Below are 18,046 nucleotides of genomic sequence, written 5' to 3' on the forward strand. Positions count from 1 at the left end.
TGAAGGGAAAGACTACACACAATACAGGAGAGGTCAGCACAACTGGACCAAACCAAAACCAAAGAAGTTTCCTGAATAAACCGGACGCTTCGAAGGCCAGCGTAGCAGGGGCGGGAGTTCGGGGACCGTGGTCTCAGGGGACATCTAGGTCAATTGGCATAATAAAATCTATCAAGAAAAGATTCTGCATCCCACTTTGAAGAGTGGCTTCCAGGGTCTTAAACGCTACCAAGCAGCCATCTAAGATGCATTAATTGGTCTCAACCCACCTGGAGCAAAGGAGAATGAAGGACACCAAAGACACAAGGTAATTATGAGCCCAAGAAGCAGAAAGGGCCACATAAACCAGAGAGTACATCAGCCTGAGACCAGAAGAACTAGATGGTGCCTGGCTACAACCGATGACTGCCCTGACAGGGAACACAACAGAGGGAGCGGGAGAGCAGTGGGATGCAGACCTCAAATTCTTGTAAAAATACCAGACTTAATGGTCCAACTAAGACTAGAAGGACCCCAGAGGTCATGGTCCCCAGACCTTCTGTTAGCCCAAGACAGGAACCATTCCCAAAGCCAACTCTTCAGACAGGGATTGGACTGGACTATGTGACAGAAAATGATACTGGTGAAGAGGGAGCTCCTTGGATCAAGTAGGCACATGAGACTATGCGGGCAGCTCCTGTCTGGAGAAGAGATGAGAGGGCAGAGGGGGTCAGAAGCTGGCCAAATGGATATGAAAATAGAGAGTGGAGGGAAGAAGTGTGCTGTCTTATTAGAGGGAGAGCAACTAGGAGTATATAGCAAGGTGTACGTAAGTTTTTGTATGAGAGACTGACTTGGTTTGTAAACATTCACTTAAAGCACAATAAAAAATTTAAAAAATCGTTATGTTTTTCACATATATTTGCTTTTAGAATATATTATTTAAAAAAATCCTTAGTCTATTTGAATAAGTAGTAAAATAATACCCATTTTACAGATGAGAAAATAAAGGTTAAAGGAAGATAACTTAGAAAGGTAGTGGATGTTTACAATAGCAAAAAGCTGGAAGCAACCAAGGTGTCCATCAACAGATGAATGGTTAAATAAATTGTGGTATATTCACACGATGGAATACTACGCATCGATAAAGAACAGTGACGAATCTGTGAAACATTTCATAACATGGAGGAACCTGGAAGGCATTATGCTGAGCAAAATTAGTCAGAGGCAAAAGGACAAATATTGTATAAGACCACTATTATAAGATCTTGAGAAATAGTATAAACTGAGAAGAACACATACTTTTGTGGTTACGAGGGGGGAGGGAGGGAGGGTCGGAGAGGGTTTTTTACTGATTAGTTAGTAGATAAGAACTGCTTTAGGTGAAGGGAAGGACAATACTCAATACACAGAAGGTCAGCTCAAATGGACTGGACCAAAAGCAAAGAAGTTTCCGGGATAAAATGAATGCTGCAAAGGTCAGCGAAGCAAGGGTGAGGGTTTGGGGACTATGGCTTAAGGGGACTTCTAAGTCAATTGGCAAAATAATACTATTATGAAAACATTCTGCATCCCACTTTGAAATGTGGCATCTGGGGTCTTAAATGCTAACAAGCGGCCATCTAAGATGCATCAATTGGTCTCAACCCACCTGGATCAAAGGAGAATGAAGAACACCAAGGTCACACGACAACTATGAGCCCAAGAGACAGAAAGGACCACATGAACCAGAGACTTACATTATCCTGAGACCAGAAGAACTAGATGGTGTCCGGCCACAACTGATGACTGCCCTGACAGGGAGCACAACAGAGAATCCCTGAGGGAGCAGGAGATCAGTGGAATGCAGACCCCAAATTCTCATAAAAAGATCAGACTTAATGGTCCGACTGAGACTAGAGGAATCCCCGTGGTCATGGTCCCCAAACCTTCTGTTGCCCCAGGACAGGAACCATTCCCAAAGACAACTCATCAGACATGGAAGGGACTGGACAATGGGTTGGAGAGAGATGTTGATGAAGAGTGAGCTACTTGTATCAGGTGGACACTTGAGACTGTGTTGCCATCTCCTATCTGGAGGGGAGATGGGAGGGTAGAGAGGGTTAGAAACTGGTAAAATTGTTACGAAAGGAGAGACTGGAAGGGCTGACTCATTAGGGAGAGAGTAAGTGGGAGTATGGAATAAGGTGTATATAAGCTTATACGTGACAGACTGACTTGATTTGTAAACGTTCACTTAAAGCTCAATAAAAATTATTAAAAAAATAAAAAATAAAAAGAAAGGTAGTGGAGGGAGAAAGGATTTATCTGACATCCTGGTCTCATCCACCTTTCCTAGTCCCCTCCCCATTCTCTGTGGAAAATCAAGAGCCCTAATCTTTGTGCCTCTCCTACCTTCTCTTTCCCCAGCTACATAAAATAAGGAAGGTCAGGTGGCTAAGAGGGAAAGGGGCTGAGGAGTGGGACAGAACGGCTGAGGGGACCTGGGATGCATGCATAGTGCCATCAGGCAGATGCTAACAAGCGGCCATCTAAGATAGTGAGGGGTACTTGGGCCTTCAAAAGTGTTGTATACATAGTAGATGGGCCCTGATAGAATGGAAGAAAAATGAGGGACAGAACCTCAAATTCCTTAAAAAAGGAAAAACAGACTTACCGGACCGCTTGAGACTGTAGGACTCCCTGAGACTACTGCACTGAGACACTGTTTAAACCTTGAACCGAAACTAGTTCCCGAAGTCACCTTATGACTAAACAACTGAGTGCCTCACAAAATAAAGAGTATCACTCGTGAACACTGCACAGCTTTAAAAAATCATCTATGTGAGATCAAACGGTCAACAATTACTTTAAAACAAAGATGAGAACGTAAGGGGCCAGGGAAACTAGACATATTGAGAACATTAACATAGTGTGAAGAACGTAACCAATGTCACTACACAATCTGTGCAGAAATTGTTGAATGGGAACCTAAACTGCTGTGTAAACCACCACCGAAACACCATAAAATATTACTAAAAACAGTATCGTGTACCAGGACAGCACTGGCGGCTCCGTGGTAGAGTCCTCGCCTTCCGTGCGCGAGATACAGGTTCTATGCCCACCGGACGCACTGCATATGCGGCCACCACCTGTCTGTCAGTGCAGGCTTGCCTGACGCTGTGATACTGAACAGGTTTCAGCAGAGCTTCCAGACTAAGAAAGACTAGGACAAAAGGCCTGGCAATCTACTTCCAAAAGTCGCCAGTGAAAACACAATCTGTAGTCCAATCTGCAACCGATCATGGGGATGGCACAGGAAAGGACAGCATTTAATCCCACTGTGCGCGGGGTCACCAAGAGTCTGGTCTCAACAGCAGCTAACAACAACACAGAGCAGGAGAGAAAGAAGGAGAAGGAGACGGGAGTGCGTTCACGGGGCAGTGGGCTTGCCTGCAGACGCTGCTTCCTCCCAACACACCGCAAAGACAAGCTAAGCGCGTGTAGCAGACCAAAAGAAATGGCAGAGGGAGCGGACAGAGGTCTAAGGGAGTCTTCACTGAGCCTAAGAGCCCTATTCACAGGGCAGGAGGACAGAATCCAAAATCTGGGAGCAGGGCTCTGCTTTGACATAAACGAGAACGTCACCTTGCCAACAATCAAAAGGAAAGGTGAAAGACGGGGTGCAGAGATGGGTGCACATGCTGGAAGGAACTGCCAGGGTGGCAGGGCCCAAGTGTGGCAATTCTGAGGCCTAGTCTTGTTTTCAGGCAGGGGTCCTCCTCCTCTCCCTTCTTCCTTCTTTCTTTTTTTTTAACAGCTATGTTGAGATCAAATGCACACACCACACAATTCACCACCCATTTACAGCATACAATTTGATGATTTTTAGTATATTCAGAGAGTTGTACAACCTTCGCCACTCTGTAATTCCAGATATTTCACCCCAAAAAGAAACCTCTTACCCCCAGCAGTCACTCCCCGTTCCCCCCGCCCCAGCCCCCTCCATCTTAGTTTTCAATAAGGTTGCTAAGCCCCTGGCCTGCAGTCAGGGAAACTTACCGCTGTGGCCATATAGTGGGAGTCGTGGGAGAAACTTATATGAGTCACACTGCTTCTGGAGTATCTGAAAGGCTCTGCGATTTCATTTTCTAAGGACATTGCATCGAGAATGTAAACTGTCCCCTCTGTGAACCCAGCTCCAAGAATGGCTCCTGAAATCACAAGCCAGAGAGCAATGACTGAGAAGGACTTCAGTCATTGCAGGTGCCAGGTCTTGTGCAGGTGCTGAGGAGACAGCAATGAACATGGTCCTCAGGGAGAAACAGCCTAGGGCAAGGTCCCTGTAGTGCGAGGCTCCAAGCGCCGTGGATTCTGAGGGAGACCACCCTCACCTAGCTGGTCAAGGAGGCTTGCGTGCTCCTATGACACTGAACGGATTTCAGCGGTGCTTCCAGACTAAGACAGACTAGGAAGAAAGGCCTGGCAGTCTACTTCCAAAAATCTGCCAGTGAAAACCCTATGGATCCCAACAGTCCAATCTGCAATTGATCATGGGGATGGCTTAGCTGGGAAAACCTCCTGGGGTGATAGCCACGGCCAGACCCCACAGGAGGATGTTTTCGATTGGAACCTGCGACAGGCTGATAAAATGAAAATACCTTCCGGGTTGTAGGTCAGACTCTGGACACCAAGGCCCTTCTCAAAGACCCTGCTGAATAGGTACGTTTTACTCTCGTAGTCCCACACTTTGATCATCCCGCAGAAGCTCCCAATGGCCAGGAGGGGCTGGTACGGGTGGCAGGCGACTGCGCAGATGGCATCCTTGGGCTCAACGAACAGCTTCTCAAGTTTGGTCCCGTCCGCCGTTAGGTGATACACAGCAGCATCCGAGGTGCTGATGATGAAGTTCCTGTTTGCCAGGGAGCGACCAGACCGCATCAGTGCTGGCAGGGAGCGGGGCGCCCAGCCATTCTGCCTCTAATTGCACACGAGCTGCCTCTGTCGTCTGTAATTTAGTGACATTATTAACCCAGCGTCTCCAAAAATACTGCACCAATACCCAACTGCCTCCATTTGCAAGTGAAAAAGCCCCCGTTTCTACATGTAAATTGAGTCATTAAGTATGCAGATGGACGGTCAGTTGTACAATTAGCTAATCTGCACATGCAAATATTCATTTGTGTATGCAAATACAGAGCGGGTGCACACATACAGATGTGCCTGTAAATATTGCAAGGGCAATTAGGCAGACTCGCAGACAGTTCGGTTTTGAAATGTTATGGCTATTAATTATCAAGTGCCTTCCACACTATGGCTAGGACAAGCTTCTAGAAAAGAAAGGAACCCACAGTAAAGAACTCCAGGCTCAAGAGAGGTCAGAGTTCAGGGATAAAGGCCTTCAAGCTTTGAGTTACTAAAAGTCTTGTTAAGTGCCATCAAGTTGGACCGACTCTATGTACAACGAGATGAAACGTTGCCCGGTCCTGCACCATCCTCACAATCGTTGCTAAGTTTGAGCCCATTGTTGCAGCCACTGTGTCAATCCATCTCATTGAGGGCCTTCCTCTTTTTCCCTGACCCTCTTTACCAAGCCTGATATATTCTCTAGGGACAGGTCCCTCCTGATACGTGTCCAAAGTACATGAGACCAGGTACATTCTGGCTGTACTTCTTCTAAGACAGATTTGTTCGTTTTTCTAGCATGCCATGGTATATTCAATATTCTTCGTCAACACCATGATTCAAAAGCATCAATTCTTCTTCACTCTTAGTATTACAATAACACCTGATTAATTTTTACAAATGATTAATGACTGTGATCAGCCAAGAGAGCCTTCGGCAAGCTAGGTAAGGGATGGAGGAGGAAGGCCGGTCCCTGCCCTACCCCACACACAGCCCAAGAATCAGATGAACACTTCATTGAACGCACCCTAAAAGCGGGGATCAATAATTGGTCAATCATTCCAACGGCTGGATTCACTGATGACTTACCTTACGATAAAAAGGTCACCTTTTAAAGTGCAGTCTGGAGGATAGTTTGATTTTTCGGTAGAAGGAGATGGCGGGGTCTTTGAAAAGGACAGCGTTCGTATGGGGCTCAGCTTGAAGTGGCTGTACCAGTTAACAATGGACAGGGTGTGATCATAGAACTTAATGTTACCCTTAATGTCACCTGTGACGATGTAGCTGAAACGGAGAATTGCAGCAGTTTGTTAACTAACAATAATAACAACCACTATCTACTTAACACTTATATGCCAGGCCCTGGACTCCGGGCTTCTTCAAAGCTTCACTCAGTACTGCTCTGTGAGACTACTTTTACTGTCATGCCATTAACATCCGGAACCTAAGGCTCAGAGAGGTTGAGACCTGTGCCCAAGGCCTACGGTTGCGGAGTTTAGCAAATAAAAATACAGGACGCCAAGTTAAATCTGAATTTCGGATAAACAATGAATACTCTTGTAGTGTACACTGTCCCAAATACTGCAAGGGACAGACTTCTACCTGGCAGCACTACTGGGGCCCACTGGCGGGACAACGCAGTGAATTCAGGGGCATCTGAAGCCAAGCTTGCTGCCACCTTTCTGCTCGCCAATCTCAGCATCAGCAATGGTGGCGGAGAGTGACTACAGACGCCACCACAGACAGTCTCTCTCCCAGCCCTCGAAAATCACACAGGCCGCGTCACGGGAAGGCACTGCTGTTGTCAGAGGTTATAAAACCTTGGCCAGCCGGTCATCACAGCTGACGGCTCTGCTGCATGACAAAATGGCTTTCCTCTCCAGTGCTCCAGTCCATCCCATATGGGACTGTTTTTTAAGAATCTGACATAATTCGGGTCCCAGGGTGGGAGGAGGAGGGGGATGAATTTTCTCTTTCATCTGCAGAGTGATTAAACGAGGCTCCTGATTAAGCAAGGCAGGTGGGCAGAGTAATTGGCTAGAACATCTTTCACTGCCCTCTGCTGGAGAGAAGCGGCAGCGCAGGTCAAATGTGTTCAGAGGCCTTTTCCTTCCCGGGCTCCTGGTCCTGGCTGGGTTTTACATGACTTGGAGAGAGGGGAACTGGAGCCTGGTCTGCACTGAGTTTCCTAACCCCCAACTAATTAAAAGTGGACTGCATTGCCAATTGCAACTCTACTTCTGTCTTTCTGCACCTCTAAGTGAGGATGATAATTTGTGTTTTTCTTTGCAAAATCATGCCTGGACCTCACTGTCACCCTGCATTAAAAGAAAGGAAAAGGAACGCAAGCAGGCTTTTGGAAAGCAGGTGGCCTGGTGACTCCAACCACATGGGCAAGGCCCTCTCCATCAGGCAATTTTCTCCATCACCTTTGGGAATTTCTCTAAGCACACTCATGACGGCTGCTATTTACCCGGAGCTTCCTCCGAGCCAGGCAGTGTGCTAGTGTTAGACACAGATTACCTCATTAAATCCTCATTAACCATGCTGAGATGGAGGGTACTGTTATGCCCATTTTACAGATGGAAAAATGGAGACTCGGCAAGGTCGAGCCCCTTGCCCCAGGTCTCTTGGTAAGTAAGGGATTCACCTAGAATGTAAACTTTGTTCTGTCTGAGGCAAAGGCCTCCACAGAGTCCCTGGGTGCAGCAAACAGTTAACGTGCTCAGCTGCTAAACAAAAGGTTGGGGGTTCGAGGCCATCCAGAGGTGCTGGAAAAAAGACCCAATGATCTGCTTCTGCAAAAGCCATAGGAAACCCTATGGAGCATAGTCCTACACTGACACACACAGGGTCACCACGAGTTGGAATCGATGCAACTGCAACCAGTTTATGAGCCCCCATAGTCTCCAGAAATCAGCTAGTGAACTACAAAGTTTTGTTGTATTCTGATCTTTTCATAGTGAGTAAATGTTATTTCGTAATTAGGAAAAAAAAAAAAAAGCTATTCAAGTTATTTTTCTAATTTAAAATATGTAAAGTTTCGGGTACAAAATAAGTCTATCCAGAGCAAAGGAATGTGAAAAAAAAAACCAAAGACCCCCAGGGAACAACTAGTCCAAAGGACTAACGGACCGCATGAACCACAGCCTACACAACCCTGAGACCAGAAGAACTAGATGGTGCCTGGCTACCACTACCTACCGCTCTGACTGGGATTACAACAGAGGGTCTCGGACAGAGTGGGAGAAAAATGTAGAACAAATTATCGAATCCACAAAAAAGACCAGACTCAGTGGTCTGATAGAGACTGGAGGAACACCCGAGACCTTGGCCTCCGGACACCCTTCTAACTCAGACTTGAAGCCAGTCCCAAAGTTTACCTTTCAGCCAAAGATTAGGCAGGCCTATAAGATAAACATACCACGCATGAGGAACGTGCTTCTTAGATCAGCCAAGTATAGGAGACTACATGGGCGACACCTGCCCAGGAACAAAGAGAAGAAGGCAGGAAGGGACAGGAAAAGAACCCGGGGTGGAAAGGCAAAGGGGGAGAGTGCTGACGCAATGGCGGATTACAGTCAACGCCATGAAATGACTTGTGTATAAACTTTTGAAGGAGAAACTATTTGTCCTGTAAACTTTCACCTAAATCACAATGTAAGACAAAACAAAATAAAATAAGTCTAGTTATTAGTGCAGACAGAAATACAATCAGTTACTTTTTTTTCCACCAACACAGAGTTTACAAAAAAGTAACATATCCCCAAGATTTTTTAAAAATCCAAGTAGTACAAATGGGGCTATAAAAGAAGTACGTCCACCCCCATTCTTGATCCCAGTTTTCAGTGCATCTCCTTAAAGCCCACCCCTGTTGCCATCGAGTCGATTCTGACTCATAGTAACCCCATAGGACAGAATGCAACTGCCCCGTAGGGTTACCAAGGCTGTAATACTTACAGAAACAGACAGCCACATCTTTCTCCTGCAGAGCTGCTAGTGGGTTCGAACCGCCGACCTTCTGGTTAGCAGCTAAGCAGTTTACTCTGCCACCAGGGCTCCTGGTTCTTCTCCTTAGTGGCAACCAATGTTCCCAGTTAATTGTGACTCCCCAGAAATAATCTATGCATATACAAAATATCTGCATACATCTAAAGGGGCTTTAACACACTTTTATAATCATCTATAGCTACTTTTTAAGTGAATTACCTATCAATTGTAGTGAGCACGGTGATGCCTTCTTTCTGCAAATGAACCAGTTTACAAGGTTTGATATAGGGAAAGCCCAAAAAGGTGGCAGACGGTGGTGGTCGGTGTATGTCCCAGACAACCAGCTTTCCTTCCATTGTTGCCGAGAGTATTTGTGTTAAATTCAGGTGAAAGACGGACTGGCTAAATTTTCCCACGAGCTTGTTAAATGTCTGCATTTCAAGAGGCAGGTTATGAGTTACCGGTGATAATAAGCATAAAACAAAGCATCTATCAACACAACGTATTATAACAGTTCACTGAAATAAACACAGGAGAAAAAAGACAGAGTGACAAACCAGTCACTAAAAAACCCTCCCTCGTGGGCTACCACATTCCGGGCAGATCTGACCTCCTGAAGGTTTGCTAAGAGCAAGTGACGGGCTATGTACTGCGTTCAATTATTAAACTGTTTGCTGAAAGCAAATGAAATAGTGATTAATTACTGTGGATACCTGTTCAAATTCTCTTACCAAGGTTCCCGAGACAGATAAAGGGATTGATGTCTGTCAGGAGCCAAAGCACGCACTGGTTGTAAAATTATCGTTGAATAATTTTCCCAGCCTCCATTTGATCATAAAGTAATCTTCCCCTAAGTAGAAATTATTAAAGTACATAGAAATGCTCCTGAATGAGACGCCTTATGAAATTTGTGCTAGGTAAAATCAGGCAATAGGCTATCTTTCTTGGACAATGTCTTGGAGATAAACTATAGAAAAAACCCAGCACAGTGACTTGATTCCCCTCAGGGGATGTTTATCAAATGAAGGAAAGAAAAGGCCTTGGCAAGCTGCTGTACAACACCAGCGCATCAGGCTGCCCGACTCTCTGATTCTGGCTTTGCCTGTTCCGAGTCAAACACAGGGGGATCAGTAAAACAATACTGGGTCAAACAAGAACATCACGTTCTTTCCAAGATCAGCGCTATTTCAATCCAAGGGTGCTTTTAGAATTTCAAATGATTCTTGTTTGATACATTGGTTCATGAAAAACAAATATGGCACACGGAATAATCTTTCTTTGTGTTCATCCTTCTCATCTTTTTTTTTTTTTTTTCCCTTTCTTTTTGGCATGCCCTCTTAAAAAAGAGAGATTATCTACAAATTACACTGAGAGTGAGAAAAGGGAGCAGGAAAAAATCACCATAAGGTGCTTCCCAAGAGCAGACTACGTGGGAATCAAGTGCAGAAAATTGTGCAGGACACAAAGCATGACATCCACCTCAAATGCAGTGTCTTGAGGTAAATGGGGAAAATAAAATGTTTTTTCCAACACCTGTTCCACCACCTCCCTATTGGCTCTTAAGCATCTAAATAACCAATGTCATTTTTTTTTTTTTTTGCTGATGTTGTTGAGAATATATACACAGCAAGATATAGACCAATTCAACAGTTTCTACACGTACAATTCGGTGACAGTGATTACATTCTTTGAGTCGTGCAACCATTCTCACCCTCCTTTTCCGATCTGACCCTTCTCTATTAACATAAATTCACTGCCCCTAAAGTTCTTATCTAATCTTTCAAGTTGCTGCTGTCAATTTGATTCTCTATAGTTAAATCTTAGAAAGCACAGTGCTCAACGCAGACATTCTTTACTAGATAAGCTAAACTATTGTTTGGTTTTAAGAAGACTTCAGGGGATATTTTTGGTTTAAGGTTTAAAGATTATCTCAACCAATGTCATTTTTTTATTAGTCTGAAACTGAGCAGCTTTATAAGGGATCCATCCATGTTCAACTACTCTATTTACGTAACTCCAAGTTAACTTTGATTGTTTGTCAATCTGCGCACATACATTATAAAACCTGTCACCTTTCTGGGGAAAATTTTCTCATGATAGTAACTTTTTTCTCTATAATACTTTATTTTTAGCAATACTTCCATTATTCTCGACCAACAATTCAATATGGATAAAGAACCCAAGTGAAATCTTTCAAATTTCTTTCCCAATGGTTTAATAAGAAGATGTATAAATAATAGCCCAAGCCAACTAAGTTTACAACAAACAAACAAACAAAACCCATTGCTCTTGAGTCAATTCTGACTCATAGTGACCCTATAGTAGAGAGTAGAACTGCCTCCCAGGGTTTCCAAGGCTTTAATCTTTACGAAAGCAGACTGCCCTATCTTTCTCCCGCAAAGCAGCTGGTGAGTTCGAACCGCTGACCTTTCGGTTAACAGCTGGGTGGTTAACCACTGCACCACCAGGGCTCCCCACTAAGCTTACACGCATATATTTAGTCTTCACAGAATCCGATATATAAAAATCCAAAAGATATACTCACTTTTTCTGTTAAAAGTGGGGCACTGTGAGCAAGGGTATTTTTCTCTTCATACTGAGAAGGACAGAAAAAAAATCATCACTACTCAAAAAAGACCTGGTTTCCAGAAGAGGAGCTACATAACAACAAAATCCAAACAAAGGTGGCTACACGGGGCCAGGGCTTTGCAATTCCTACAGGTAAGAGAAGCTGCTGCCTCTGGGAACATCCAAAAACATTCTGAGGGAAGAGCAAATACATAAAAACAGCCACAAGTGATTGTGACTTTAAACGGTAGTTAATCCAAATTTGAATTCTATACAAATTAGGCTCTACGATCAGTAATACCCGAAGTAATAAACATCACTGAAAACCGGGAGTCAATGTTTTTTTTTTATCTCATGATCTTGCCTGTGCCAGTGTACATATTCCTATACTTGCTAATTTCTTTCTAAAAGAGAACAAAGTCCAAGACCCCCAAAAACTCTAAATTTTTGACCTGTCAAGTATATTCAAATAAATATTTGCCTCGTTACTAAAAAAATTTTCTAATTTAATTTAAATTATCTGATGATTTAATGTTAATTTCCAATGGGACTAAAAGAAATACTACGATTAAATTGAAAACATTTTAAGATACATTCATGACTCCCTAAATAGATACTGCAGTGAAACCTGTAAGTCAGAACTCGATGGGACTGCCTTGTTTTCTGTGTCCTGCAAGTTTTTGCCTTTAGCAGGGTGCAGTCTTACCACTTTTCTATCACTTCCGGTAGAAAATATTTGAGTTTCCCTTCTCTGACAGGCTTCTGCCTTACACAGGTTCCAGCTCCCGCAGGTTTTCCTGTATATTGTTACATTACTAAAACGTCTATGCTCGAAGGGTGAGCATATACTTGTACCCACATTTAAGACAACAAAATATTTCTACTTACCCACGAATAATATATTGCCCGGGTTTTACTATTGCTCACCAATTCTTTATTATTCGTTGGATTAAAAATAAGGTAGTTCTGAAATATAAAGCATGGGAAAATATTACATTATCTGTTTTCTCTCTGGCTAAATTGAATATTAAAACCTAATGTGTTTAATTAAAACAAATTACTGAATACAAATATAACACGTAAAAGACAAGCCATTTAGTAAGCAATAGGAATATAATTTAAATATTGATTGTTAAAATTAAAAGTCTGTTCCCTGTCTAGTCTTTATTATAATCTATCATCTGTAAATCTGAATTCACCAATAACCTTTATTTTTTCTCCTCCTAGACAAAGACTGCTGTGTACACATTTCTAAATTTGACACGGCCACAAGTTATCCTGGAATGAATGCAAAATACTGGAAGGGGATCCTGGTTCCTGCTAAGATGGTGTAACTAGCATGGGCTTCTGGCTCCCTTCCCAAGAATCAACTCTGCAGAACCTATAGAAGCAAGGGAAAAATGAAATCCAGAAACTAAACAACAACAAAAAAGGGAGGAATTCAAGGGGAGATTGGGTGCTTGTATCTTGAAATGGTGTGCTTATGGCAAGTGGGTGGCTGTAGCCTGAGGGGAAAGGGTACAGGAAGCAGCGTGGAGAGACAGGCTGAAGAAATGCTCTTCTGGGTCCATTCCTGCTGCTTCTAACCCATCTGCAGACCTATGCCTTGCCTAATGCTTGCTGCCTCACTGCAGGGCTACAAACTACCGATGCCAGCGTTGGAGAGTTAACATCAGGACAGCACAAAAGCCTGGATGAGGAATTGATAAAAGCAGGCTCATGGAACTGACCTCACCAAGACTGAAAATCAGCTCAAGCCAACTTGGCCTCTGATTAGATAAAGGTGACCTGCCCCTAGCCAAATGCCTACCAGAAGTGAAAGTAAGTCTTCTTTGGAGGAAGTTATGATCCTGAGCTGCAAGTTATTTCTACACTTCCTAAATACAATATTGGGTCTTCGGTGAAAAATAACCAGGCAGAACAAAAACATCCAAATGACTAAAAACCAAGGGGAAAAAGCAACCAGCAGAAAGAGGCTCTCAGGAGATCCAAAGACTGGAGTTATCAGACACAGACTTGATAATAACTGTGATTAATATGCATAAGAAAATAGAGAACAAGATGGAGCATTTCAGCAGATAAACTCTATTCAAAAAAAGAGTCAAATGGAAATTCTAGGTCTGAAAAACTTATTTAAAAAATTCAATCAGGAGGCGGGGCCAAGATGGCGGACTAGGCAGATGCTACCTCGGATCCCTCTTGCAACAAAGACACGGAAAAACAAGTGAATCGATCACATACATAACAATCTACGAACCCTGAACAACAAACACAGATTTAGAGATGGAGAACGAACTAATACGGGGAGGGAGCGATTGTTTTCAGAGCCTGGAGCCAGCGTACCAGTCAGGTACGGCACAAGCACAGAGAGCTGCTCCACCCCCCTGAACTAACACCGGGAGGGGGCCCAGCCAGTTTCGCGGGCAGCGTGGCGATGCAGCCGGTGGGAGAAGTCCCCGGGAGGCAGTGACTGGTCTTGGAGAGGGGAGAGCAGCGTCCCAGCCGGGGAACCGTCCCGCCGGGATTTGGACTGGACGCAGTGGATTTTCTGGAAAAACTAGTTACCCAGTGATGGCTCGGAGACAGCAATCCATATCAAACCACTTAAAGAAGCAGACCATGACAGGTTCTCCAACCCCCCAAACAAAAGAATCAAAATCTTTCCCAAATGAAGATACAATCCTTCAATTATCAGATACAGAATATAAAAAACTAATTTACAGAATGCTTCAAGACATCACAAATGAAATAAGGCAAACTGCAGAAAAAGCCAAGGAACACACTGATAAAACTGTTGAAGAACTCAAAAAGATTATTCAAGAACACAGTGGAAAAATTAATAAGTTGCAAGAATCCATAGAGAGACAGCACGTAGAAATCCAAAAGATTAACAATAAAATTACAGAATTAGACAACGCAATAGGAAGTCAGAGGAGCAGACTTGAGCAATTAGAATGCAGACTGGGACATCTGGAGGACCAGGGAATCAACACCAACATAGCTGGAAAAAAACCAGATAAAAGAATTAAAAAAAATGAAGAAACCCTAAGAATCATGTGGGACTCTATCAAGGAGGATAACCTGCGGGTGATTGGAGTCCCAGAACAGGGAGGGGGGTCAGAAAACACAGAGAAAATAGTTGAAGAACTCCTGACAGAAAACTTCCCTGACATCATGAAAGACGAAAGGATATCTACCCAAGATGCTCATCGAACCCCATTTAAGATGGATCCAAAAAGAAAAACACCAAGACATATTATCATCAAACTCGCCAAAACCAAAGATAAACAGAAAATTTTAAAAGCAGCCAGGGAGAAAAGAAAGGTCACCTTCAAGGGAGAATTAATAAGTTCAGACTACTCAACAGAAACCATGCAGGCAAGAAGGGAATGGGATGACATATACAGAACACTGAAGGAGAAAAACTGCCAGCCAAGGATCATATATCCAGCAAAACTCTCTCTGAAATATGAAGGCGAAATTAAGATATTTACAGACAAACACAAGTTTAGAGAATTTGCAAAAACCAAACCAAAGCTACAAGAAATGCTAAAGGATATTGTTTGGTCAGAAAACCAATAATATCAGATATCAGCACAACACAAGGACACAAAACAGAACATCCTGATATCAACTCAAATAGGGAAATCACAAAAACAAACAAATTAAGATTAATTTAAAAAAATACACGTGACAGGGAATCATGGAAGTCAATAGGTAAAAGATCACAATAATCAAAAAGAGGGACTAAATACAGGAGGCATTGAACTGCCATATGGAGAGTGATACAAGGCGATATAGAACAATACAAGTTAGGTTTTTACTTAGAAAAATAGGGGTAAATAATAAGGTAACCACAAAAAGGTATAACAACTCTATAACTCAAGATAAAAACCAAGAAAAACGTAACGACTCAACTAACATAAAGTCAAACACTATGAAAATAAGGATCTCACAATTTACTAAGAAAAACGCCTCAGCACAAAAAAGTATGTGGAAAAATGAAATTGTCAACAACACACATAAAAAGGCATCAAAATGACAGCACTAAAAACTTATTTATCTATAATTACGCTGAATGTAAATGGACTAAATGCACCAATAAAGAGACAGAGAGTCACAGACTGGATAAAGAAACACAATCCATCTATATGCTGCCTACAGGAGACACACCTTAGACTTAGAGACACAAACAAACTAAAACTCAAAGGATGGAAAAAAATATATCAAGCAAGCAATAAGCAAAAAAGAAGAGGAGTAACAATATTAATTTCTGACAAAATAGACTTTAGACTTAAATCCACCACAAAGGATAAAGAAGGACACTATATAATGATAAAAGGGACAATTGATCAGGAAGACATAACCATATTAAATATTTATGCACCCAATGACAGGGCTGCAAGATACATAAATCAAATTTTAACAGAATTGAAAAGTGAGATAGATACCTCCACAATTATAGTACGAGACTTCAACACACCACTTTCGGAGAAGGACAGGACATCCAGTAAGAAGCTCAATAGAGACACGGAAGATCTACTTACAACAATCAACCAACTTGACCTCATTGACTTATACAGAACTCTCCACCCAACTGCTGCAAAGTATACTTTTCTTTCTAGCGCACATGGAACATTCTCTAGAATAGACCACAAAACAAGGTCATAAAACAAACCTTTGCAGAGTCCAAAACATCGAAATATTACAAAGCGTCTTCTCACACCACAAGGCAATAAAACTAGAAATCAATAACAGAAAAACTAGGGAAAAGAAATCAAATACTTGGAAAATGAACAATACCCTCCTGAAAAAAGACTGGGTTATAGGAGACATCAAGGAGGGAATAAAGAAATTCATAGAATGCAACAAGAATGAAAATACTTCCTATCAAAACCTCTGGGACACAGCAAAAGCAGTGCTCAGAGGCCAATTTATATTGATAAATGCACACATACAAAAAGAAGAAAGAGCCAAAATCAGAGAACTGTGCCTACAACTTGAACAAATAGAAACTGAGCAACAAAAGAATCCATCAGGCACCAGAAGAAAACAAATAATAAAAATTAGAGCTGAACTAAATGAATTAGAGAACAGAAAAACAATTGAAAGAATTAACAAAGCCAAAAGCTGGTTCTTTGAAAAAATTAACAAAATTGATTAACCATTGGCTAGACTGACTAAAGAAATACAGGAAAGGAAACAAATAACCCGAATAAGAAACGAGAAGGACCACACCACAACAGAACCAAATGAAATTAAAAGAATCATTTCAGATTACTACGAAAAATTGTACTCTAACAAATTTGAAAACCTAGAAGAAATGGATGAATTCCTGGAAAAACACTACCTACCTAAACTAACACATTCAGAAGTAGAACAACTAAATAGACCCATAACAAAAAAAAGAGATTGAAACGGTAATCAAAAAACTCCCAACAAAAAAAAGCCCTGGCCTGGACAGCTTCACTGCAGAGTTCTACCAAACTTTCAGAGAAGAGTTAACACCACTACTTCTAAAGGTATTCCAAAGCATAGAAAATGACGGAATACTACCCAACTCATTCTATGAAGCCACCATCTCCCTGATACCAAAACCAGGTAAAGACATTACAAAAACAGAAAATTATAGACCTATATCCCTCATGAACATTGATGCAAAAATCCTCAACAAAATTCTAGCCAATAGAACCCAACAACACATCAAAAAAATAAGTCACCATGATCAAGTGGGATTTATACCAGGTATGCAAGGCTGGTTTAATATCAGAAAAACCATTAATGTAATCCATCACATAAATAAAACAAAAGACAAAAACCACATGATCTTATCAATTGATGCAGAAAAGGCATTTGACAAAGTCCAACACCCATTTATGATAAAAACTCTTACCAAAATAGGAATTGAAGGAAAATTCCTCAACATAATAAAGGGCATCTATGCAAAGCCAACAGCCAATATCACTCTAAATGGAGAGAACCTGAAAGCATTTCCCTTGAGAACGGGAACCAGACAAGGATGCCCTTTATCACTGCTCTTATTCAACATCGTGCTGGAAGTCCTAGCCAGGGCAATTAGGCCAGACAAAGAAATAAAAGGTATCCGGATTGGCAAGGAGGAAGTAAAGTTATCACTATTTGCAGATGACATGATTATATACACAGAAAACCCTAAGGAATCCTCTAGAAAACTACCGAAACTAATAGAAGAGTTTGGCAGAGTCTCAGGTTATAAAATAAAAATACAAAAATCACTTGGATTCCTCTACATCAACAAAAAGAACACCGAAGAGGAAATAACCAAATCAATACCATTCACAGTAGCCCCCAAGAAGATAAGATACTTAGGAATAAATCTTACCAAGGACTGGCATTAATCCAAAAAACACAAAATAATAAATGTTGGAGAGGCTGCGGAGAGATTGGAACTCTCATACGCTGCTGGTGGGATTGTAAAATGGTACAATCACTTTGGAAATCCATCTGGCGTTATCTTAAACAGTTAGAAATAGAACTACCATACAACCCAGAAATCCCACTCCTCAGAATATACCCTAGAGATACAAGAGCCTTCACACAAACAGATATATGCACACCCATGTTTATTGCAGCTCTGTTTACAATA

At 42.1% G+C, this 18,046-nt stretch overlaps 1 protein-coding gene across 1 annotated transcript in view; it reads right to left on the reverse strand.

Annotated features, from left to right (window-relative positions):
* CFAP251 (cilia and flagella associated protein 251) overlaps positions 1 to 18,046 on the reverse strand; it is a 95,633-nt gene that overhangs the window by 45,820 nt on the left and 31,767 nt on the right. Inside the window, exons 7-12 of the mRNA XM_010599893.3 lie at positions 12,310 to 12,387; positions 11,399 to 11,449; positions 9,073 to 9,284; positions 5,953 to 6,147; positions 4,620 to 4,870; positions 4,021 to 4,172 (exon numbers count right to left, since the gene is read on the reverse strand). Of these exons, the coding sequence (XP_010598195.2) occupies positions 4,021 to 4,172; positions 4,620 to 4,870; positions 5,953 to 6,147; positions 9,073 to 9,284; positions 11,399 to 11,449; positions 12,310 to 12,387 (939 nt within the window). The remainder of the gene's footprint in view (positions 1 to 4,020; positions 4,173 to 4,619; positions 4,871 to 5,952; positions 6,148 to 9,072; positions 9,285 to 11,398; positions 11,450 to 12,309; positions 12,388 to 18,046) is intronic.

Source organism: Loxodonta africana, chromosome 19 (genome assembly GCF_030014295.1).
Source record: "Loxodonta africana isolate mLoxAfr1 chromosome 19, mLoxAfr1.hap2, whole genome shotgun sequence".
Lineage (NCBI taxonomy): Eukaryota > Metazoa > Chordata > Mammalia > Proboscidea > Elephantidae > Loxodonta > Loxodonta africana.